We start from the raw sequence: 18,122 nt of genomic DNA, 5'->3' as shown, positions 1-18,122 counted from the left end.
GTAATCACTGTTTACCAATGTGGGCAAGCAAAGGAAACAATACCCGCACAGCAAACCACCACAAACAGCAACGGAGTGAGTGACTGGGTAGCTGTTTTGCAATGTGCGATGTTGCTAGGGAGATAGGAACAGGAACCAGGGCAGAACTCCCCAGCTCGTCTTCGCAATCACGGAATCTTTCCCATCCACCCGAAAAGGACAGACGGGGCATCAGTACAACATCTCATCTGAAAACGGCACCTCCGACAGTGCGGTGCTTCCTCAGCACTCCACTGGGAGCGTGCCAGATTAGATTGGGCACTCAAGTCATTGCAGTGGCACTTGAACGCACAACCTTCTGGCTTAGCGATGAGAATGTTACCACTGAGGTAGGCAAGGCTGATGATGCATCCTCTGGGCTTTAGGAAAGTGGCATGTAATTCTTGTGTACTGCACCCCAGCTAAACTGAGACTCCACATGGCTTTGAGAGAACAAAAACCTGTGGCATGATGGCACAGTGGTTAGCACTGCTGCTTCACAGCTCCAGTGACCCAGGTTCAGTTGCAGCGTTGGGTGACTGTCCACGTGGAGTTTGCACTTCTCCCTGGTGGGCAGTTTAGGTGAATTGACCTTGATAAATTGCCCCATAGATGCTTCAGTTAGCTGAGTTAGCCATGGTAAATGTGTGGGGTTACAGGGAAATAGGGTGGGTAAGATACTCTGTTACAGTCGGTGCAGGCTATTTGGAAAAATGGCTTTTTCGGCACACAAATTCTATAGTGAAAAGAAGGTGGGGTAAATAAGGAATCTGTCAGTCCAAAGTCAAGTACGAGAAAGTATAGAGTTTACCGCAAGAATAATGTAATTTTCACAGAAAATTATTCATTTTTTTTGAAAACCTGCACTTCAGAACAAGTTTAAAAGGCATTTGCAAGTTCAGAAGCAGATGCTGTATATTTCAATGATGGAACAACACTGCCACCTACAGGCTATATCAATTACAACAGTTGGTTTGTGATGGAGTAGAAACATAGAAAAACTACAGCACAAATAGGCCCCGAACATGTCCCTACCTACTAGGCATACCTATAACCCTCTATCTTACTACGTTCCATGTACTTACCCAAAAGTCTCTTAAAAGACCCTATCAAATTTGCCTCCACCACCACTGCTGGCAGCCGATTCCACTCAGCCACCACCCAAGTGAAAAACTTACCCCTGACATCTCCTCTGTACCTACTCCCCCGCACCTTAAACCTGTGTCCTCTTGTGGCTGCCATTTCAGCCCTGGGAAAAAGCCTCTGAGAATCCACTCAACCAACACCTCTCATCATCTTATTCACCTCTATCAGGTCACCCCTCATCCTTCGTCTCTCCAAGGGAAAAAAACCGAGCTCTCTCAACCTATCCTCAGTATGTAAATAATTCTCAAAATTTTGAACCTGACACTGAAATTCTTCTTTCCTTCAGCAACATTTTGATGGCTAGTGCCATATATCAGCAGTAGCCAAGACCTCATTTTGCTTAAAGCTATTCTGACTGAAGGCTGCCAAGTTTCAGATTTGCAGGGGTCACAAGATATGAGGTAATGGTTGATTAGTCTCGGCAACATCCTGTGTGCTCGGACAAAATGAATACTGTATCACCGAGGCTTCCACAAAGGGCAGCAGTGACGCAGCAAGCTTACACTCAATTACTGTAAGCATCCCTGACCTGACATGTACTCAGAACAATGAGGAAATGTTTTCCTACAGTCTGAACTCAGATTTCATCAGATATTGAAAAGCTTTTTCCATTAAACATAAAACCCCTTCCAGCCAAAAAGCAAAACAATTTATTGTGTCTGGCAAGGGCCGTCACACTGTGAAAAAATAAAAAAGGGCTTGCACAGAACTGAGAAGAATGATGCATTCATTGCATCCTGGAAAAGGTCACGTCATATAGAAGGCGAGGATTGCCTGAGGGGTTAGAGGGAAAATTTACAGAGTATTGTTTCTCTCATCAGTCTAGAGTTTTAGTCTCCTGAATTATCTAGCCATGCCGGGGAAGGGGAAGTGAATAGCGAGGGTGCTCCCGTCTTCACAGTGCAGATTTACTGAGCCAGCTGATCCTCCCCTGATTTGTCAATTTGTTCATTCACAGAATCCCACCGCGCACGAGGAGGCTTTTTGGTCCATCAAGTGTGCACCAACCACAATCCAACCACGCCCTATCTCCATAACCCCATGCTTTAGTTAGTTCCCCTGACACTAAGGGGCAATTTAGCATTGCCAATCCACCTAACACATTTTTGGAGTGTGGGAGGAATCCGGAGCTTCCACAGGAAACCCACACAGACATTGGGAAAACAGGCAAACTTCACACAGACGTTGACTCGAGGCTGGAATCTGCTGCGAGGCAGCAGTGCTAAGCACTGTGTCACCGTACTACCCCTCAGATAGCCTGCTTTCTTCTACTTGGAATCAACAGTCACCTCCCTCCCTAGCATAGAATTTAACTTCACTATCAATTAAATTTCACAGCATGAATTGGAACGATGCACCTTAGCATCTAAATGATGCGTTTGATGGTGAGGTACCCTCCTGACCCTTTTCTCAGCAACTCATCAAACTCATTTCATAGAATCATAGAAAAACTACAGCACAAACAGGCCCTTCGGCCCACAAGTTGCGCCGATCATATCTCTGCCTACTAGGCTTATCTATAGCCTTCAATCCTATTAATCCATGTACTCATCCAGAAGTCTCTGAAAGGACCCTATTAAATTTGCCTTCACTACCACCTACAATTGCTTCCTGTATCCCATGTCACACCGGGTCTGTTCACCCTTCCTCTGGTTGACTTACATTGGCTCAGTCTTTCAATGCCTCACATTTAAATTTCTCATCCTTGTATTTAAATTCCTACGTGACCTCAATCCTCCTCCTGTGTGTAATCGCGCCCAGCTCGACACTCATCCTTAAACTTACTTCTACTTGCATTGTCCTCTTGGGCATCTTTCTTTCCCATCACTCCACCACAGGTGGTCATGGACTCGGTTGTCTAGTCTTTATTCTGGAACTTTCTTGCGAAACACTCTTCTCTATCGTCCTCCCTACCAAAGGCTTGGCTCAAAAAACCTTTTTGAGCCAAGTGTCCAACTGAAGTGGAATGATTTGCAGGACTACACAGGAAGAACACCGGAAAGACATTTACTGGATTGCTCTGACATACAGCCAGCATGGACACAAAGGGCTGAATGGCCTCTCTCACTAGTGGATGATTCTACAATGTCAAATAACCTTTCATTGCAAGTCATTGACAGATATATGCAGGACTCCAGTGCAGGACAGACATACTGCATTTATTTTAACATCACCAATTCATTCAGAATACCAGAAAAGTGAATGTGAAAATAATGCAAATTAAATTAAATCAGAGACCATAACAGCTGAACGAGCAATCTGCTACACGCTGAATAAATGCGACAGCACCTTGAATTGAAAGAGCAATACTACCACCTGCTGTTCAATATGATTCACTACAATTAGAACAAAAACTATCCCAACGCTCAAATAAACTCCAGAGGAAAGAGAAGGTTCTTCGAGAGGATTTTCCATTTTGTGCAGTTTCGTGAGCTGCCCAGATTTGTGCCAGGGAATCACAGTGGCCAGAGCTGACAGCTTAAATCAACATCTCAAGTTGCTGGTCATAGAATAGTTACAGCTTAAAGAGGCCATTTGGCCCATCAAGTCCATACGTTCCTGTCAGGAGCAGCTCTATGAGTCCCACTCCTCTGTCCTTCTCCTGTAACCCTGCAAATTAGTCTTTTCCCCTTTTGCGAGTGCTTAGCCAATAGTCTTTTGAAATCTACGATTGAATCTTCCTCCATCACTCTTTCAGACAGCGCATTTCAGTCTGTAACCACTTGCCGACTAGGAAAGATTGTCCTCATCACTTCACTGCCTCTTTTGCCAATCAGAGTATCTCAAGAGCGTATCCCTCCAACTGCTGCCTGTGGTGATGGTTTCTCCTGATCCACTCTGTCTAAACCCATCATGATTTTCAGCACCTCCTATCAAACCTTCTCCAATCTTTTCTTTTCACAGGAGTCAAACTTCAGTTTCCTGACAGATCAGTGTTCAGAGTCAGGTTCAAACATCACAAAAAACGGCGCCTCTAAACCTCCAACCTCCTTTTTTTATTATTATTTTGAGAAATGTGGGTGCCGCTGGCTAGGGCCAGCATTCATTGTCCATCCCTGAAGGCATCTAAGAGTTAACCACTTTGCTGTGGGTCTGGAGTCACATGTAGGCCAGACCAGGTAAGGACAGCAGATTTTCTCCTTTAAAGGACATTAGTGAACCAGATGAGTTTATCCAGCAATCCACAACACTTTCATGGTCACCATACCGGAGTGTGGCAACTAGGGGATTTTCACAGTAACTTCATTGCAGTGTTAATGTAAGCCTACTTGTCACACTAATAAAACAATTCCAGATTTTCATGAAATTGAAATTTCACCGTCCACCACGATGGGATTTGAACATTACCCTGAGTCAATGAACTGCTAATCTAATAACAATACCAATACGCCACTGCCTCCCCATGGCAGGGCCAACGGGCTAATATGAAATGTAAGAGTGGATTTCATTCAGCTACATGGGTTCCAAAGACTGGGAGGCCACTGAGTAGATGCTTTTCCTGAAATATTGCCTACTCCCAACTCAGAACAATTCAATAAAATTCTAACTTTTCTACATTATATCATCCATACGCAGACATGCCTCTCACGATAAATTCAGAATTCCTACAGTGCAGACAAGGCCATTTGGCCCATTGAGACTGCACTAACTCTCTGACGGAGTATCTTACCCAGGCCCTCTCTTCCACCCCATGCCATAACCCAACACCAACCATGGCCAATCAACCTAACCTTGGGACTGTGGGAGTGAAACCACACAAACAAGGGGAGAATGTGCCAATTCCATACAGATAGTCACCTAAGGCCGGATTTGAATCTGGGTCCTGGCTGCTGTGAGGCAGCAGTGCTAACCACTGTGCCTTCGCACCACCCCAAATACCTCAAGGCACTTCACAGGAGCGTAAATAAACTGTGACACCAAGCCACAGAACTCAATGCAAATTAATTTTGTGTCTGTTTCTCCTCAACAGAATAAGGCAGTGATCTGACACTTGATCTTAGCCAAAGGCCAAGGAGATTACTTACAAACGTCCTGAAAGGACAAACCCCATTTGACGATTAAGTCTGCCGTACAATAATAGGAACTTGCACTTTCTATTGAGTGTGGGAAACAGTAGTTAGATTTTCATTTAGGTACTGGTCAAATATTTACTTGTTCTTTGAAGACCACCTTGTCACACGATCTGTCCATTTGTCCAACACCTCAGCTCCTACCTCGGCTTGAGATCGCCAGGCAATGTGTCAGTACTAATCGTATTCACAGCTATATCTATGTGCAGTATCACAGGTGCCCCTCTCCTCGTTTTAGTTCCCCCAACGTCTTGCCCATTATCGTGCCAGTTACATACTTGGTTTAGCTTGGGCTACTGTTTGAGTAACCGGTACAAATTGTTCCGCATGTGAAGGATAGAGAACCCAAAAACAAACAGGAGCTGACACCAACAGCAAAGGATGCACAGAACCTAAACTACTATTGCACAGGGAAAAAAATCCTTGTGTGTTGCGAGGAGATTTATTATTTTGAAATGTTATGAAATGTTTATGGGGAAATAGCATTTTAAAGTGACACAAAGAAAAAAATCACCTACCTGGCTTGGTAATCATTGCGTATCAGAAGCAAGTGCTGAAGGATGGACAGGAAATACTGTTCTGCTTTGGAGTCCTTCACGGTGTTCAGCAGCATCTGGAAGACTTCATTCACATCTGTACAGTTATCGTTAAGGAAACGTAACGACAATACCTGAATTCTTGTCAACGGAAATCCATCAGGCAAACCAGTCTCCCATCCATTGACTCTGTCTACACTTCCCGCTGCCTCTGAAAAGCTGCCAGCATATTTAAGGACCCCACCCTCACCCTCTTCCACCTTCTTTCGTCGGGAAAGAGACACAAAAGATTGAGGTCACATATCAACTGACGCAAAAAACAGCTTCTTCCCTGCTGCCATCAGACTTCTGAATGGACCTATCTCGCACTAAGCTGATCTTTCTCTACACCGTAGCTATGACTGTAACACTACATTCTGCACTCTCTCCTTTCCTTCTCTATGAATGATATGCTTTGTATAGCACGCAAGAAACTCTTCACTGTAAATAGATCAAAAATCACTGGGCCCCAAAGATGCTGCTGAAAGTTGAATGGAAGAGGAGGGAATAAGAAACGTTTCCAAAGTAAAAGGACAAGCCTGGAAAAATTAAAACAAAAAAGTTGAAGGAACACTATTCGACGGAAGACAACCAGACCCGGATTTTCATTTCCGAGATAGGAAGCTCGAGAAGGGAAATTTCCTTACTAGCCAGACCCACCTAGGTAGAAAGGTCCCTCAAATGGCATGATCATCACTTTGGGAGTTGGGGAGGGGGACAGTGGATAAGTGGATGAAGGATAGAGACAGCGCCCGCCCACCCCCTGAGCATATCGGAGGCAGCCACAGGAACAGCAGAGTGCCAATGCGGTCTGGTGAAAAGGTCCACCATGGATGTCTGGGGCTTTGACCCAGTTGCATTAAAGACTGTTGCCTCCTCTAGTCCTTGCCTCTCACATGATGCATAATATGGGCTATGAGGACAGGTGTAAGGTCTTATTCAGTTGAACTAGTTGGCCCCATTATGCAAGTTTGGCTGAGACTTCAGACTCAAAGGATTTTTTTCCAGCAGGGATTTCAATTCTGACAGCTGGGGGGAATTGGTAACTTTGATCGATTGGTATTTTTAACTGGTTGTAATAAATTGCTCTACGATCTCTTCTGTCAATGTCTCAATGTTTATTGGTGCAATGTAAAAAGATATGAAGTGCTTTGTTAGCATCACAGTAACATTAAGTTTGATTAAAATTTCATGCGGTTGTAGCAGTTCTTTTCCTGTATAAATGCAAGTAGTCATTGTTATTGATTGTTGCCAGTAATGGCGCGACGAGCGGCTCCGAGAATAGTACCCAGACCGATTGTGGAGGCTCACAAAAAAGCTAGGCAAGCTAAGGTTAATATCAGGACAATTCTGTGAGCAATGGCAGGGTAAGTGGTTTGGAAAGGGAAGAGAGTACCTTGTTGGTAATAACCCTGTTACCCTGCACTACATCTGCTCTTGCTGATAATACTTACATCCCTGCACTTCCCCAGTGAATTACACAGCCTTATCCTGCACTCTTCATGCACTTCCCAAGCCCATCAGTAATAGCTCCCGTCTGCATTCTTCCCATTCAATAACACCCTAAAACCTGCACTCCCTCCCTGTTGATAAGGCCCTCAATCTTACACCCCCTCCGCTGATTAACGTCAAACCCAAAATCATAGCCCATCTTTTCTCTTCCGTATCCCAACTGGTCTGGTGTTCATTTTCAGTTGGTGATTGAGAATTTTCAGCAATTTATTTCAAACTTCTTTGCTAACTTTCCAGAGGATGCATATCAGAGTGACTCACCTGGATAGAACCATTAAAAAGGCATTAACTGAAGCTGCACAATAGACTAAGAACTAGCAAGCTCTTGGAGCTAACAGTTGCTTTGGAGCAGCAGTCAATTGGTGTGGTTTCTATTGTGTAGATGAGCTCAGTGACTGAGGAGAACAGAACAAATGGAGCGGTGATATAGACACCAGCCTTTCCTTTTAATGCAAAATGAATCATTTTCTGTCATAGAATAAGCACATTAGTACGGGAACCGTATGCATAAGGCAGACACGTTGATTGGTAATCATACCAAGTTGTTTGAAGGATCCACATTTAGTGCACCCATTACATTCCTAATATTAATCCTCAATACAAAATTAAGACAGAAATCTGCCATGAATTTTATAATGCCACAGAATTTAAATGATTTGGCACTACTGTCATAATTACAAGTTCTTGTATATTCCCCATTATCACCGCACAATCCTTCCATCTGCATGTGAAATAGCAACATCCTTTTTATCCCCTTCTATTCATCTGCAAGTATAATTAAAGGAGTCAGATTGCTTTACCTGCACTAGAGGCACTTTCTTTTTGAAGGAACAAGCAACATCTACAGAACAATTATCGTCTCAATAGCTCAATCATTTTGCCCAACTAAAAATAACACCAAACGGTTAAAACTTTCAAAAGAAAGTGCTTCAAAGTTTAACACTCAACTTGCTTTTAGACAAACTGCAAATACAAAAAGTAAAATTTAAAATCCTTCTTAGATTTCAAGTGGATATGCAGATTCTCACCGACTCATGGAGGTAAACACGATGTGGAGATGCCAGCACTGGACTAGGGTACGCACAGTAAGAAGCCTCACAACACCAGGTTAAAGTCCAACAGGCTTATTTGGTAACACAAGCTTTTGGAGCGCTGCCCCATTATCAGACTCATCTGATGAACGAACAGCACTCCGAAAGCTCATGCTACCAAATAAACCTGCTGGACTTTAACCTGGTATTGTGAGGCTTCTTACCATGGAGGTAAGCCATATTTGAGTTAAAAAAAACTAACCTAATCGGACAGTTCTTTCAAACAGCCAGCATAGCGTGAAGGGCTGAATGGCCTCCATTTGTGCTGTAAGATTTGATGATTTAATGCATAAACTGCATAATTAAGTCATTGCACAAAGAAAAGTACAGCCTCCAAGCCTGTGCTGATCATGATTCCCTAATTAAATGACAAAAAACCTTTTGCCCTTACTCGCTCCATATCTATTCATGTTCCCATCCAAAAGGCTCCTAAATGTTGCTCATGTATCTGCTTTCACCACCTCCTCTGACAGCACATTCCAGGCACCCCCCCATTCTCTGCATGAAAAACTTCCCCACACATCTCCCTTAAACTCCCCCCCTTCTCACCTTGAACCTGTGCCCCCTTGTAATTGACATTTCCTCCCTTGGAAAAAGCCTCTGACTATCCACCCTGTCCACGCCCCTCAATTTTGTAGACCTCTATCAGGTCTCCATTCAGCCTCTGTCTTTCTAGAGAAAATAACCCTTGTTTGTTCAACCTCACCTCACAGCCAAGAGAGCAGGCAACATCCTGGTGAACCTTCCTTACACTCTCTCCAAAGCTTCCACATCCATCTGGTACTGTGGTGACCAAAACTGCATGCAATACCCCAAATGTGATCTAAATTTCCTATGTTCAACCACTAGAGCTCCTTGGGACATTTTACTACTTTATGAAGATTTACTATAACTGGAAGTAGCTGTTGAACTTAACCAGTTAGCTGATATCCACCAGACCAACACTTAGCCTTAACGCCCATGGACTGTTCATCCACTACGTACGACCATGCTGCAGGTTTTTTTTCTCTGAATTGTTGTCAGGATTTTTTAATGTTTTTTTCTGACCTCACCCAGATTTTGTGATTGCCGATGGGGTGAAGCAAATGTAGTCAGTCAAGATACACGGTTGGTTCCTGACTGTTTGGGCCAGGCTGACGGATCAGCTGCTCTCTTAGTATTTTTAAGATTTTACCATTCGCTTCAAATTTCGATTTAGTGCCAGAGCATTATACAAAAATCACTCTTCAATTCAAATCTTAACAGTACAAAGAATCAACACTGCCCAATTTATGCTTATTTCTAAAAAAATGTAGGTTTTCCAAAAGATAAAATGTCCCCATCTAAAAGTATCCAGGTTTCCTTCTCACTCATCTCAGCATTTCTTTAACAATGTCTCCCTATACTTGCTCTCGCCTGCCTCCCGCGTACACACACACAACTCTCCAGAAATTCTGTTACACCATCAATGAATCCTAGAGCAACTCCTCCCCCACCACAACCCAACCACCCACTCTTCCTTTGCCCCACTATTGGTGGCTCTGCCTTCAGCTGCCCAGGTGCTAAGCCCTGGAATTCCCTCTCCAAACCTCCCCCCACCTCTCTCCCCTCCTTAGAATCTATATCTTTGCCTAAGCCTCTGGCTACCTGCTGCCTCTGTTCACAACTGAATTTAAACTTAACTTTCAGTTTTAATGCTCTCATACCAAAATAATTTGATACATCTCTGTCAGATCATCTCCTAGGTCTCACCTTTCCAGAGTGAAATGTCCAAGTTTCTTCAAACTTTCTTTGCAAGTCGTACATGTGACTCAATGGATCAGCCTCTTAGCCCTTCTCTTCCTCTTTTTTTAAAACCTTTTCCTTTTGGAAACTTCTCTCTCCCAGGAGTGTGCTTGGTTTTTTGGGTGCTGTGGAATGTGTGTCATGATTTTTTTTTGCCCCAGTGAACTTTGCAAGCTAGCACCGGTGAAGCTTGTAACATTCGCTGATGACACTAAGGTCGGTGGTGTTGTGGATGGTCTGGAAGGATGGAAAAAGTTGCAGCAGGACATAGATAGGATGCAGGACTGGGTGGAGAAGTGGCAGATGGACTTCAACGCGGATAAATGTGTAGTCGTCCATTTTGGCAGAACCAACGGGATGAACGAGTACACTATCAAGGGCAGAAGTCTGAGTAGTGTTGAAGAGCAGAAGGATCTAGGGGTCCGGGTCCACAGGACTCTTAAATCGGCCTCGCAGGTGGAGGAGGTGGTCAAGAAGGCATATGGTGTACTGGTCTTCATTAATCGAGGGATTGAGTTTAGGAGTCGGGAGGTAATGCTGCAACTTTATAAGACCCTTGTCAGGCCTCATTTAGAGTATTGTGCGCAGTTCTGGTCGCCTCACTATAGGAAAGATGTAGAAGCTATTGAGAGGGTACAGAGGAGATTTACAAGGATGTTGCCTGGACTGGGAGGCATGCCTTATGAAGTTAGGTTGAGGGAGCTGGGACTCTTTTCCCTGGAGAGACGAAGGTTGAGAGGCGACCTGATAGAAGTTTACAAAATGTTGAGAGGAATAGATAGGGTGGACTCTCAGAGGCGATTTCCCCGGGTTGAAATGGTTGCTACGAGAGGACACAGATTTAAGGTGCAAGGAGGGAAGTTCAGAAGTGATGTTAGGGGTAAGTTTTTCACTCAGAGGGTGGTGAGTGAATGGAATCGGCTGCCGTCAGTGGTGGTGGAGGCGAACTCACTGGGGTCTTTTAAAAGACTTCTGGATGAGTATATGGGGTTTAATGAGATTGAGGGTTATAGGTAGGTCTGTAGGTTGGTAGGTGTTGATGTGATCGGCGCAACTCGTGGGCCGAAGGGCCTGTTTGTGCTGTAGTGTTCTATGTTCTATTCAGGGCGTGGGATCCTCCAACCCTCTTGGGAGTGTTTTGCTAGGTCACCCTGACCAATCCAAGCTTCAGTCAGCCAGAGTCAGTGGAGGAAGCCCCAATCAGCTGAAGTGTTGGGTGCTCCGGGGAGCTGAGTTTGACAGGTTCCAGGTACTGAGGGCTGAGGAGAAACCCTGGAGAGCTAGTGAAAAGTTGGGGACTCCGTGCTAAGGACTACTGGTGAAAAGAGAACCCTTCTGGAGCAGCAGCGTTCTGCTCAGCTTGGCCGAAGAGCTGAAACCTGGTCAGTAATTTGATGCTGGAGTGCTGGCCCGGGAATCTAGGAGTGTGCTGTCTCCACAGACAAGACGGAAAAAGGCAGGGTGGTAGAGGGAAACGATGTTCAAAGGTGAAAATTTGGAATCCCTGGTGAGGGAGACAGAGTTCTAACAAGATTGTTAGTTGTGTTCAATAATGTCTGGGTGGATACTTGAGAAAGCCACGAGCTCAGTTTTAGTCATATTTGCCAGAACTGAATGCAGTATTCAAAACGCAAACCCACCATAACTCTGTGCAGTTTGATCAGGATCTGTTTGTCTTACATTCCTGCCATGGTTCCCCCATGTGACACTATCGTTAAGAAAGCCCACTCACGCCTCTACTTTCTCAGAAGACAAATGAAATTTGGCATGTCAGCTACAACTCCCACCAACTTTCACAGATACACCATAGAGAGCATTCTTTCTGGTTGTATCACAGATTGGTATGGCTCCTGCTCTGTCCAAGACTGCAAGACACTACACAAGGTCGTGAACGTAACTCAGTCCATCACACAAACCAGCCTCCCATCCACTGAATCTGTATACACTTCCCGCTGCCTCGGCAAAGCAGCCAGCATAATTAGCAACCCCACGCGACCCCCGTCATTCTCTCTTCCACCTTCTTCCGTTGGGAAAAAGGTACAAAAGTCTGAAGTCACTTTTCAACTGACTCAAGAACAGCTTCTGCCCTGCTACCATCAGACTTTTGAATGGACCTACCTTGCATTAAGTTGATCTTTCTCTATACCCCAACTATGACTGTAACACTACATTCTGCACTCTCTCCTTTCCTTCTCTACGAATGGTATGCTTTGTCTGTATAGAGCGCAAGAAAAAATACTTTTAACTGTATGTTAATATATGTGACAATAATATATCAAATCAAAATCAAAAAACATTCTAAACATTTGGTGATTGGTTTCGTAACCTCCAAACCATGATTATGTAAAGTTTTAAAACAGAAACATGTCTGAGACATCCTGCCAGATGAGTGAATGAATGGAGATTGTTTCATTTCTCAAGATCCCTCATGGCTGTGGAATTTAACCCTAAAAGAATTTGCAAGAAACTGCAACTCACTCATCGGAATAGCTTGAAAACTCTCTGTAAAACCAATCCCAAACTCCATCATTTTCATCTGCACTGTTCTAACACAATCTTTTCAAAGGAAGTCAGCGATCAATTTCAAGTACAGGACTACACTTTAAAATTTGATCCCAGTAATGTTAACAACTGCCAGCAATGGAATGCAGATTTTTGCTGTGATTTCATACAGGGCTTCAAAAGGAAAACTCTAAGGAATGGCTTTGATTTCGCAATATCCATTACATCCAGGACTTCAGTGTAAATTCTCTATTCCTCGATATGAGTAAAGCACTCTATTAGCAAAATAGCTACACTGACCACATTAGAAGTTTATTTATTAGTCACAAGTAAGGTTTACATTAACACTGCAATGAAGATACTGTGAAATTCCCCTAGTTGCTATAGTCTGGCGCCTGTTTGGATCACTGTACCTAACCAGCACATCTTTCAGAACGTGGGAGGAAACCTATGCAGACACGAGAAGAACGTGCAAACTCCACACAGTTAGTGACCCCAAGCTGGGAATTGAACCGGGTCCCTGGCACTGTGAAGCAGCAGTGCTAACCACTGTGCTACCCTGCCGTCTCTTCAAACTCTTTATAGAATCTTAAAGCACACAAAGAAAACATTTGGCCCATCATGCCAGTCCTTTCACCCATCCCTAAATATATACGTTTAAAAAATATTTATCCACCTTCTCTTTCGAAAGTTACCGATGAATTTGCTTCCACCATCCTTTCAGGCACCGCTCTGCCAATCATGACAACTTGCTGTGTGAAAAAAAATCTCTTGCTTCTTCTGCCAATTATCTTAAATCTCTCCCCTGACCAGCTAAAACAGTTTCTCCCTAAATCTACTTTACCCAAGCATGGCAGGCAGGGCTGTACAGTTCCAAGATAATTAATTTCAGCCAACGGGATAGAAGGGAAATTACAAATGCCTCAGCACCCTTAGTGTACAGAGAGAGTGATGAAAAAAACAACACAAACAGCTCAAGATGATGCTCAATAGCTGCTCCTAAGTGTGCTCCAGTTGAGCACAGAAGCAACAACAACTGTCATCCATACCCTCGCTGCCAACTTCCTACCAACCAGACCAATGCCTAAGCTCCGAGTATGGGCGAGGCACAGGCATTGTGGTTAACTCCCCTGACAAGGCTTAGCAACAGTAAAAAGTCTGACAACACCAGGTTTTAGTCCAACCGATGTATTTGTTATCAGACTTTTTACTGTGTTTACCCCAGTCCAACGCCGGCACATCCACATCAAGGCTTAGCAAGCCACTTAGTCACGACAATTAGGAATGGGCAACGACTGCCGATTTCGTTAGTAACACCCGTACCCTGTAAAATAGAGAGTGAGGGAATGACAGGGTCGGTGGGACCATGTTCCAAAAACAACTACAAGGCTGTCAGAAGATGAAAAAAAAACTTCCCACAATTAAAACAGACTGGATTCTGTGCATACAATTCACGTGAAGTGAACTAGTTAATTGCTGCCTCAAAGCTAGTTCAGAGATTCAATGTTATCTGATCAGCTTTGAATGAATTACAGATTGTTGCAGCAGGAGGTTTAGAACAGGATTTATGCTTAGTTATTGCTAAATGCCAGTAGCCAAGCCCAGGAAATTCCAGGAATGAGTTATGTATTCATTTTGAGCAGGCGCCACTGTGTTTATGATTTGCAGATCTGTTTTCACCAGAACATGTCTTCTAATGGTGAACGAAGATCCAAAACAGATGTTTCCAGCCTGCTGTGAAAGTTGAGTGTTTCCTTTTCCTTTGGTTTTGCTGCCCTCCAGTGGCGCAGCTTCATTATAGCAACCAGTCCCAATACCGCCAGAACATCAGCTGCTTTTTTTTGTTAAATGGGCAAAGGGGAGTTGAAATTTAAATAATTGATAAATCTGTACTATATTCAGGCCCCATTCTCACACACACCAGACTCACTCTGAACTGCACATAATTCACAGAAATTTTGCTCTACATCCTCTTCAAAGCTGAACTAAAACCAAAATCATTTTCCTGGAGAGAATGGGTCAGATTTCCACTCAAAAATAGAAATATGAAGTGAACAGACGAAACTAAAATCACCACTGAAGCACCAGAGGAATGAACAATTAGCACTAGAAGTGGTTTGGTTAGAATGCTTTCAAAATGACCAATGCGGCTTGGAGGACTCAAGACATGAACACAGGCATAAGAACAATTTAAAAGAGAGTATCTGCCGGGTACTCATAAAATGTATAATGCGGTCCTAGGGCTATATAGAACACTGCAGTCCACATAGTAAATCTCAAAGTTTTAAGCAAAGTATCATACATCATCTTTGCCATATTAGTTCTAGACTGTTCAAGCAATGAGTAACAGGCTGGATAACACAAATCTGTGCTCTATAACGTCTACAGTTCAAATTGCCGCTTTTGCTAAAAAGAAAATCACTAGATTGCATTTGAATTTGCTGACAACACTTGTGTTCAGATCCATGCATTTCATGTTTGGTTCTTAAGCCTTCACTGCTTTTCTGTTTTAGTGGATGGTAAGAGTTTGGCGTGTGAGATAATCGAGGCTCAGCTAATAACTACCTCTCAGAACCCTGAACAGTGAGAAGACCTCACCCAAGCTTTCTTTTCTCTCCAATATACTTTAGTCCTTAACGTCACTGTGAAGTGACTTGGGTTATTTCATTATGTAAAAGGTGTCGTATAAATACTTGTTTCCTGGTATCCCACATAACGAATAACCAGCAGCAACTTAGTTGCTTGCTTCTTTACCTGTACACAGTCAGGATGCCTCCATTCAAGAAGAGAACAGAAAACGAGCAACCCATCAACTCAAGTCTGTTTCGCTACTGCTGTTCTGCAACCTAACTCCACCATCCACCTTGCTCTATATCCTTTAACTCATTAATCCTTTCATTAATCGAACATCAACTGCTATTTGTGAAGCAGAGTTCCAAACTTCCAACACCTTATATGGAGAATCATAGAATCCCTACAATGCAGAGGGTCATTTGACCCACTGATGCTGCACCGACCACAATCCCACCAAGGTTCTATCTTCGTAATCCCACTATTTGCCCTAGCTAGTCTCCCTTACACTATGGGTCAATTTAGCACGGCCAATCATCCTAACCTGCACATCTCTGGAGTGAGGGGAAACCGGAGCACCTGGAGGAAACCCATACAGACATGGGGAGAATGTGCAAACGCCACACAGTGACCCAAGGCCAGAGTTGAACCTGGGTCCCTGGCATTGTGCAGCAGCAGTGCTAACCACTGTGCTGCCCGAAATGTTTCCTAATTTCACCCCGAGGGAATCGGATCAAATTTTGGACTATTCCCTAGTTCTAGACTCCCCAGCCAATGGGAACAAGCATGTGCCAAGTCTTACACTGAATAAAACAAAGTATCACAGAGTCATTTCATTGATCGCGTGGGGTTAAAGATTTAATTAACACTGACACCTCCAATTTCCAAATGTGATCTCTGTCAACTATGTAAATAATTAATTCAACTTAACTTAGAGCTTAACATAAAGTTAGTTTTCTGATGTTCTCACAATGTTAATTGAAACATTCCCCTGAATTTACCCTGGTTATGTGGACTTTAATTTATGTTTCCCTTTGCACCCATCATCCTGCACCCCCCACCCTTTCAATTCCCTCACGGTTTTTAATGTTGAAAATGAAGAGAACTTTGAGCTTTTAAGGTCGGCAATCTGATTTCAGAAAGTCATTATAAGAACATAAGAACATAAGAAATAGGAGCAGGAGTAGGCCATCTAGCCCTTCGAGCCTGCCCCGCCATTCAATAAGATCATGGCTGATCTGTTGTGGCTCAGTTCCACTTTCCCGCCCTCTCCCCATAACCCTTAATCCCCTCTCTTATCAAGAACCCATCAACCCGCTTCTTAAAAATATTTAGCGAGGCAGCCTCCACCACTTCAACGGGCAGAGAATTCCAGAGATTCACCACCCTTTGAGTGAAGAAGTTCCTCCTCAACTCCGTTCTAAACCGCCTCCCCTTTATCTTGAGGCTGTGCCCCCTAGTCCTACTGTCTTTTTTGAGCGGGAAGAGTCTCTCCAAATGTATGCTTAAGGTAGAAAAATAAACACACTAATTGTTCGCAGTTGGAAAGAGATGTAAAGGGAGAAAAACAATTGAGTTACAGAGATGAAGGAAGGCTGTTAAAAACTTCAGCTGATGTAGAGTTTTTTTGACAGCTCAGTGACAAAAACAGCACTGCCAGGAAGGCCAATTTCAAAAGAAACTAACATTAGAACAGGCCCTTCAAAGTGCAAGACAGGCAATTTCTATTCCAGGAGTGATGGCAAGAAGTTTTATGTTTTTCTAACATAACACATTAATTCTCACATAGTTTCCATTCTGGAATCTATAAAGTTTTAAGCCAGAAGGCCCACTCTATCACACCCACACACAAGCTAAAATGCACACAAAACTATGCCACAACAGTCCAATGGTTAATTCCTGATCAGCTCATTAATTCTTATAATTTAAATAACTCAAGCTTTTAGGGAGGTGAATCCCAACGTGGAAAACAAGTGGCAAAACAAGCCAGTGACTAAAGCTACCTTGGGAGATCGAGATACCACATGCTAGGCCTGATTACTACCAACTAATACTAATTGGATTTTTGCAGCACATTGCACTAGGTTGCTCTGGTCTCATTCAAAATGGATGTCAACCAAGTGTGAACACTCCTGTACTACCTGCCAGCACCTCCTGCATCACTTCATTCCTCTGGGCATTGACACAGCAACAACTTGCTTATATGTAGCACCACTAAAGCAATCTCAAGCCAGCTCCATGGTAGACATGAATGGTCAACAGGTATCCAGGTTCAGAGATGAGCAGTGGCACAGAAAGTGAAAGCAGATTGTTCCAAAGAATAAAGAAAATTACAGTGCAGGAACAGGCCCTTCGGCCCTCCAAGCCTGCACCGGCCATTCTACCCGACTTAACTAAAACCGCTACCCTTCCGGGAACCATATCCCTCTATTCCCATCCTATTCATGTACTTGTCAAGATGCCCCTTAAAAGTCACTACCATATCCACTTCCACTACCTCCCGAGTTCCAGGCACCCATTACTCTGTGTAAAAAATCTGCCTCATACATCTCCTGTAAGCCTTGTCCCTTGCACCTTAAACCTGTGCCTCCTAGTAACTGACTCTTCCAAAGTGGGAAGAAACTTCTGACTACCTACTCTGTCCATGCGTCTCATAATCTTGGCGACTTGTATCAGGTCTCCCCTCAACCAGTGAGAACAAACCAAGTTTCTCAATCTCTCCTTATAGTTAATGCCCTCCATACTAGGCAACATCCTGGTAAATCTTTTCTGTACCCTCTCCAAAGCCTCTACATCCTTCTGGTAGTGTGGTGACCAGAATGGAACACTATATTCCAAGTGCGGCCTAAGGTTCTATAAAGCTGCAACATGAC

The 18,122-nt window shown here is 43.6% G+C and overlaps 1 protein-coding gene across 1 annotated transcript in view; it reads right to left on the bottom strand.

Annotated features, from left to right (window-relative positions):
* diaph1 (diaphanous related formin 1) overlaps positions 1–18,122 on the bottom strand; it is a 156,800-nt gene that overhangs the window by 31,916 nt on the left and 106,762 nt on the right. The window contains exon 12 of the mRNA XM_080201194.1: positions 5,753–5,869. Coding sequence (XP_080057320.1) covers positions 5,753–5,869 — 117 coding nt within the window. The remainder of the gene's footprint in view (positions 1–5,752; positions 5,870–18,122) is intronic.

Source organism: Carcharhinus amblyrhynchos, chromosome 13 (assembly GCF_965287045.1).
Source record: "Carcharhinus amblyrhynchos chromosome 13, sCarAmb.v2.hapA, whole genome shotgun sequence".
In the NCBI taxonomy this organism is placed as follows: domain Eukaryota; kingdom Metazoa; phylum Chordata; class Chondrichthyes; order Carcharhiniformes; family Carcharhinidae; genus Carcharhinus; species Carcharhinus amblyrhynchos.
This window is presented reverse-complemented; position numbering and strand designations above follow the sequence as displayed.